This window comes from Pteropus vampyrus, unplaced genomic scaffold (genome assembly GCF_000151845.1).
Source record: "Pteropus vampyrus isolate Shadow unplaced genomic scaffold, Pvam_2.0 Scaffold69, whole genome shotgun sequence".
Classification (NCBI taxonomy): Eukaryota; Metazoa; Chordata; class Mammalia; order Chiroptera; family Pteropodidae; genus Pteropus; species Pteropus vampyrus.
Window position 1 is genome coordinate 1,306,030 of NW_011888850.1, and position 7,494 is coordinate 1,313,523.

At 43.2% G+C, this 7,494-nt stretch overlaps 1 protein-coding gene and 1 long non-coding RNA gene across 2 annotated transcripts in view; both read right to left on the reverse strand.

Annotated features, from left to right (window-relative positions):
* The window catches only part of IGF2BP3 (insulin like growth factor 2 mRNA binding protein 3), a 123,274-nt gene extending 122,491 nt beyond the window's left edge, over nucleotides 1–783 (reverse strand). Inside the window, exon 1 of the mRNA XM_011361662.2 lies at nucleotides 22–783. Within this exon, the coding sequence (XP_011359964.1) occupies nucleotides 22–196 (175 nt within the window). The 5' untranslated portion in view covers nucleotides 197–783. The remainder of the gene's footprint in view (nucleotides 1–21) is intronic.
* A 2,630-nt stretch (nucleotides 784–3,413) lies between these two features.
* On the reverse strand, nucleotides 3,414–4,411 carry LOC111740867. Its single transcript, XR_002780792.1, has 2 exons — nucleotides 3,691–4,411; nucleotides 3,414–3,614 (listed from the first exon to the last, which is right to left on the reverse strand). It is a non-coding gene; the product is annotated as an uncharacterized LOC111740867 (long non-coding RNA).
* Between the last annotated feature and the right edge of the window lie 3,083 nt (nucleotides 4,412–7,494).

Here is a 7,494-nt window from a genome sequence, read left to right on the forward strand (position 1 = left end):
CGGGGCCAGGCCGGGGCCCACCTGAAAGCGCCTCGATGGCCTTGAGGGCCCAGCTCTCGTCCGGACAGTCCACGAACGCGTAGCCAGTCTTGACCAGGAAGGGTCCCGACACCGGGATCTTGGCGTCCTTGAAGATACTTTCCAGGTCCGTTGGAACGGCGTTCTCGCTGAGGTTTCCGATATACAGTTTGTTCATTGTGAAGAGTGGTTGTTTTTTATTAAAAAAAAAAAAATTATGAGAAAAACGAAAAAATTAAAACCACCCACAGGGATGGATGCAGCAGGCGGGTTTTGTTCCCCTCGTCTTCTCGCCGTTAAAATACACAAACACAGTAAGAACCAAGGACAAGAACACGGAGAGAAAAATCGGATCTGAGGGCTCTTGTATTTCCTTTCCTAGGTATTAAAAAAAACGAAAATGAAAAAGCCTTGCTACAACCCAAACGCATCGAGTCTTCCTAACTGGGAGGAGGAGGCGGGATTAGCGAGAAAAAGGAGGAGAGGGGGAGGAGGAGGGGAAAAAACTACTTTTTGTCTCTTCCTCCCCAACCCCTTTTGGCATCGGCCAGCGGACTGTGAAAATATCACACTACGTGAGGGCAGGCGCCGCCTCCCCATAAAAAAACCCACAAGGGTGACTGGCAGGCGGGAGGGGAGACCTGGTGGAGGGAGGAAGGCGCAGGAGGCGGAAAAAATCCGCCCCGAGTGTCCGGCTTTTTGAATGAGCCACGTGTTCAAACTACAAATCAACGTCTCACGTGAGGAATCCCAGCGCCTCAATTAGAGTGGGTTTCGGCGGTGAGGGGGGGAGAGAGCCAGCGAGAGAAGGAAGAGGGGGAGGGGAAAGGAGATTGGACGAGGGACCCTAAGAAGGGGAGGAGAAAGCGGGGGGCGGGGGTGACGCTAAAGGAGCTGCAGCCGGAGCGCAGAGCCGAGCGCGGCCGCGGGAGCTGATTGTCACAGCGGAGTTGAGAAAGGGTTATCTGGTCGGGGCGGATCCTGAGGCGGAGGGGAGGAGGAGGGGAGGGAGACTGGTTGGTTTTTTTTTTTTTTTCTTTTTTTTAATGAGATGGGGTGGGTACAAACTAGGCAATCCTCAGCTCTAGTTACCGTAGTTTTAGGTATTCGATTTCTTGAAATAGGTAATTAACCAAACCAAAGAGTCACAATTCCGAACTCGCCTTGTGGCTTGGATGACAGAAGTGTGTAACCTCGGCAAAGCCGCGAGCACATTTCCAGCGCTAGCAGGGGCGGAAACGCGGCGACGGGATGGGGTGGGTAGGAGCGAGCGAGGCGGGCAGACGCGCCTCACCCCTGCACCCTTCACGGGCCGGGGCACCGGGGAAGTGGGGCGGCCACGAGCCTGGGCGGTGGGGGATGGGACCCCGCGGCGTCCTGGGCGGGTGTCTGGGCGACACCTCCTCTGCCTGCGCTCGCGGTGGCTCTCGGCTTCGCGTTTGCCATTGGTTGCACGATTCAGAAAAGGCTGCGGGATAAATGAGGCCGGGGGCGGGCTCGGCCACCAGTGGGGGAGGGGAGTGCACGGGGGAGGTTTCTGGCGTGGGGAGGGGGGCGTCCCGGGGCCGCGGAGGCCAGACGAGAGAAGGCAGAGTGGGAAAGTCGGTATTTAAACGGAAATCATTTCTTCCTGTAGTTTCCAGAGGAGGAGGAGGAGTGGGGTAGGCTGGTACTTTCATTTAAATAATTTTACTTGGAGAACTTGGGACTCTTAAAACAGGAAGACCGCTCTGCGTTACCCCTAGGTGGTATTCGCACTTGAAAAATTATTCGAGTCTCTTTCTGCCTCTTTTCTGCCCTCATTTGGCAAGTAGAACCGTTCAGAATTTCTCTTGTATGTAACGAGTACAATGGTGGGTGTTGGGGGAGGGTCTGGGCCCGATGGAGCCTTCCTGGGCCAACAAAATGTGGACTGGAGACCAGGAATACGGAAATGAACGCAGGCTGTGCTCTGGAGTAAATCTCCAAGTGTCGTTTAACGATTGTGTGCTCCATTCACAGGCTTCATTTGCACCAAATATTTGTGGTATATTTTTAACAAGTATTCCATGGGAAAGATATAAAATGCTTATTTTAAACAAGTGAATGAAATTCTATATAGCATGAAAATACACACAAAACTTTAATGACTTGGTACTCTTACTAGTAGGAAAATGTATATTAGGGAAAATATTGTGATTTACACTGGAACATCTTAATTATGACAATTGATATATATTTCGTTTCCCTTTGTCAAACTCGTATGTAGCATTTAAAAGTGTACATTTTCCAATTAAGAGATTAATGGCAGATTGTTCTTTTAAGTATGTGGGAATTATTGCATGATTGAGTATTTACGTTTTTTTCTTTCAAAAGAAACATAATTTTGTGTTAAGGAACCGGAAGGTAATCAGATCATCCATTTTAAATGCAACCGTTCTAACAGGTTTTTCCCTGCAAAGCAAATCCAATTTTTTAAGCGTAAACTCACTTTCACAGCATTTTTCATTCACATTTAACTTAGTAAAATATTTTTAGTTTATCGGCTAGAGGGAACAAATATTTTTGTATAATGTTTAGAACTGTATTATGAGCTCTATCTTGAACATTTTGGTGGTGAAAATTTAAGTTTATGGCTAGGTTTAACTTTTAAAAGGACCTTATTTCTCTTATTCATGGTTTTTAAAAGAACTTTGGATCTAATATATACACATATATATGTATTCCTTTGTCTTATGTAGTATTCAAAATGTAAATATAAAAAATTGTGAATTTACTTTTCATGTACCTGTTGCATGTAATCAAAAGCTATTTGGAAAAATATGCTTTTCATTCATTTAGTAATGTTTGCTTTTCTAAATACCTCTTTAAATGTTATAAACTAGTCCATTAACCATTTAAGTTTTAGTAATTTTCATATGAACAAATTTCGTACGTTCAGCTTGTTTCCAAGGTCGATTGGATGCTGCTTTCTGGATTGCTGACTACATTTGCTGTTATTAAAAATGAGACCTAAGGAAATATCTACTTCCAAAGCCTGGGATAAACTTGTTTATTTTCCATAAATACTAACCCATGCTTGTGACTATCAAACAAATATAACAGCTGGAATTTAAAACAAGTGTGTGCTGTTTGGATGAAATATGTTCCTGGGACTCTTGTGAAGTTAATCTGTGTATTATTGTAACAAACTGGATACTCTGTCTAGGACCTTAAAAACATACAAGTTCACACATCAAAAAGGAAGGTGGATACAGTCCACTTCGAATCTTCCAAGCACTTTACTCAGCCATTGAGTGTAAGGTGTACACTCAATGGCTGAGTAAAAAGAGCATGGGTAATTGTTTTTTTAATTGGCATTTCAACTGCAAAAATATCTTTGGTGGACTTTAAAGAATGAATATAAGGTGGATCTGACTTTCAGTCTTTTAATGAGTTTCACACGAGAAATTAACCATGTATATGGGTTACTCCATGTTCTTCCTGAAACAGTTGCAGATTGTAATTAATATTAACTCCACGAAGGACTGCCACCCATTCTACGTGCTGATGCGTCTGAGTCTTTCCTACTGCAGCCTGTTTACTTTTTGGACAGCTGCACCTCCTCATCTGCTGACCTAAGGGCAATAAAGATGTTTCTTATGGGTCAGTGTCATATTAAAGGAGAAAAATTAGGTTTAGAAGGTCGGTTACCGTTGCCGTATCCACAGGTAATGAGAGAAGGCTGAACATGTAGAGGAAGGGAAAAGGGCATTCTCACCACCTCTAACTCCCGCTGCCTCGGAGACCAGCCGAGAGACGAAGTCCTTAATGCGGGTGAGCACGCAATGCCCGCCGCGTCGCCTGGGCCTCTTAGGTATTTTTAACATACTCTTGCTCCTTCCACCAGCTCTCCTGGACGCCGATCAGTTTAAACCAGATGCGTGATAAGTAATAATCTGACTCTGCCCTCTCTTCGGAATCTGCCTTCAGTTATTTGTTTAAAATAAAAAATGGTGCTCCAGAAGATGAGAAGATGGGGTTGTTTCCTTTTCCCCTGGCTCTGGCCCGGAGAAAGAGGGCGGGATCCTTGCAGCTCACACTGGGGGAGATCCTTCATCTGCCGCAGGCTAGCCTCGAAGGCCCTCGATCACTGCACCGCCCCGGCCCTGCCGCGGGACAGGCGCCTTCTGGCTCCGCCTCGGGCTCCCTCCCTCTGCGAGGAGCTGCGTGGACCCGTTGGAAGTAGGGGCCGGGGGGACCCTCTCTCGTTCCCCTCGCGGCACCCCACCTGAGGTCCTCCTCCTGCGCCCGCCCGTGGGCCGCGGGGGCGGACCGGGCAGGGTGGGATTGGCGACCTTCCTGCACTTCCGGCCTGTTTGGAGGCCGCGAGAGGGTCCCTGGAGCTGGGGGATGCTTGGTACCCACTAAGAAAGACCGCAAGGAGCCCTCGCTGAACCCTGTGCCTCTGCGCGGGGCGGGGCGGGGCGGGGCGGCGCGGGGCGGCGAGGCGAGACGGGCGCCTAAGGCGCGCAAACGCGGGCCCGGGGCGGGGTTTCGCACTGCACGGGGCGGACTCGCCGAGACCAAGTTGAGCAACCAGCGTGGAGAGAGACACCGCCCCTGGCTGGGGAGGGGGCGGGGGGCTCGTCCTCTCACCCGATTGGTGGACAGAGAGAGCCTATCACCGTCGGCTGCCTCCGCCAGAGCCGTTTGCTGGTTTCCATTCATTGGCCCCCAAGCCGCCCCTGGATTTCCATCTTTTGTGGCGCGAAAATAACTCCTTGCTCCCTCTCATTGGTTTTGTTGTTGCTGAGGGGTGAGGTCTGATTCCGCTCTTCGTGCTCTCATTTTTCCTGCCTTTTAACTGTGCCCCAGGCCCCAATCCCCAACCCCCAAGAAGGAAAGGGGGAGGTAACTAAAAAGAGCAGAAAATAGTTCTGAGTGTGCGTGTGGAGCCCGCCCCTTGCGCTGACCGCGTGGTGCCCGCAGAGTCCCCTCCCTTCCCCCCACGTCCAGCTCCCGGAGGTCGTGGGTTTGCGCCATGCTCAGCAGCTGGAGAAACACATCGTTTCCCTGCCGGTTTCCAACATCTTAGAATGTATACGCCTTTTTAAGTTAAAACAAAATACGTTTCTGGAATCCTGAATTTTCCTGGGCTTCTAGAGAAATGGACTCATTTTGCCCCCTCACTTTCTAACGCCCTTTGTGGTCCACGGGTTTTTATAAGCAAAACCAAACAACCCCTCCAAAAAAAGCAAACGAAAAATTCTGGGTAAAATTAGCTATGCCGGGACCAACGTTTTCGTTGAAGCTGTCCTAAGACCAAAGAAGCTGAGACCGACCTTGGAGAATTAGCGATTTCTGTAGCTGAAATGTTCTAATTTTACTAAAGTTTGGTGGAGACGATGAGAAAAAATAAATAGGAGTTTGGCTTGGGAAAGCACAACACAAACGAATAATTATATTTAATTTCATTAACTGAGAAAGCTAACAGCTACAGTGGTGTATTCTAGGTAGTAGTGTCTTTGCTACGTTTGTAATTAAATACATAAGTTGCTATTGGTCTTCTCAAAAATAAATTAAAGATCAGAACTCTGACCATGACAGAAAAGAGGGAAGTATAAATTTAGTATATCTAATTTCATAACAGACTTTCCAATTCTTTCATTATCTAAGGAAAAAGGAAATAGGTCAGTCATAACTATAACAATAATTTGTTCACAGATAATTTAATTGTTCATTTTTTTAAGTCTTGACAAAATACATAATGTAGTTAAAAACCAGAAAAACGATAATTCCTCAGTAAGTATTAAAAACTTTGAGAGACTTGGTTTAGAACAGTGAGTTCAAAAATTTTTTTTATATTGTGAACTCTTAACTAGTAATAATGTTACATCATTCTCTTAATCTTTGGGGAAAAGTATTCTTTATTTAGTTCTGTACTATTTTGTTTTAGTGTCTAAAAACCAACTAATTGAAGTAACAAATTGCCATGTACCATAATACTAAAACAAAGTTGTTTTAGAAGCTCTTTAAAACAAAATTTTAAAACTGGCTTAAGTAGTAAAGAAAAACTTTTAAAAAACAGACATTTTGTTTACATTTTGTATAATTCAACTACATTTCATTAATGTGGTTAATAGGTATGTATTTTTGAAGTATTTATGTAAAATTATTTCTCAGAAACATCAGAGTAACTTATAAATGGTTTATTTTGAGTTGAACAAATTAATTAAAACTTAGAGACTAAAATTATTGTGTAAATGCTGAAGATTACAGAGTTAATTTAGATAACCCTTAAATAGCTAAGAAATTAAAAAGGTGAAAACATGATTTTTTGTAAAATTATTCTAGATTGAGATTTAATATTCTGTAATTTTTTTATATTTTGAAAATGATGCATTAGAAAATTTAAAAACTTTTTAGAGTACAGAAAATTTTAATTATTAAAAAAATTACAAAATTAATCTAGACAAGCCAAACTCTAAAACCTGAGATTTTCAAATGTTTTCTCAAATTCAAAGATTTATATAACCAATATTTTTCATTAAGAAAACATTGTTCTAGTGAGAAGAAATTTATTTTTAAAATTTTCAACTACTAAGTCAGGAGAGAATTTTAATCTGGTGAACTTTACATGTGTTAAAGTTGTAGGTAAAGTATGATTCCTTTTTTTTGCAATTATACCTTTTATTTCACTTGGCTGAAACTTTAAAATATTCATTTATTATTATTATCCTTCTAGGAGGGGGAGGGATGAGACCTTTAGTGAAAACTCTTTGGTAATTGGTGTGTACATAAGTATTTGCAGACCAGCCACAGGAAACAAAGAAGATAGGCATTTGTGGGGGAGGGGTATGGGGAGGCAGAGAAGAGTCAGATATTTAAACTTGTTTCTTGGTTGCAACTCATTTATCCTGCAGGTTTCCTCTCTAAGAGTGGAGGGAAGGTGGTCAAGAGAGAATGTATTAACTAATGGTGTAAAATGGGACAGTAATCTGAGCATGAAAGCCCACCGGAAAGAACAATAAGAAACTACTCCCCTCACTAAAATAATCACAAAACACATGCCGAGGTTATAGCTAGTTTTTAGCATTTTCTAACATGTACATTTAAAAGACACATCTTAGGTTACTGTTTTCATATTTGGACTCTTTGTTTTCCTGACCACTTCTTTTCCAGATTCCAGTCCAAAAAACTTAGAAACTAAAGTCCCCTTAATGAAACAGCAGATTTCATGACAGTATGTAAGTACAAATCAGTTCCTTCTAGGTGATTTTAGAGATCAACTGATGAATTCCTCATGCTGTCTATAAATGGAAAATTGATTTTTAGATTCAATAAGGCAAGATATATTTGTAAATTCCTTACTTGAAAGAATAATAGATCATTACCATTTCCACTTTGACTCATTAAAATTCATTCCTTCTTGAGTTCAGTTTACATTTGGGTCCTCAGCTTCTCTAGCATGATAATCTCAGCTTTAAAGATGAAAGCAGCAGAGGAAGTGATAAT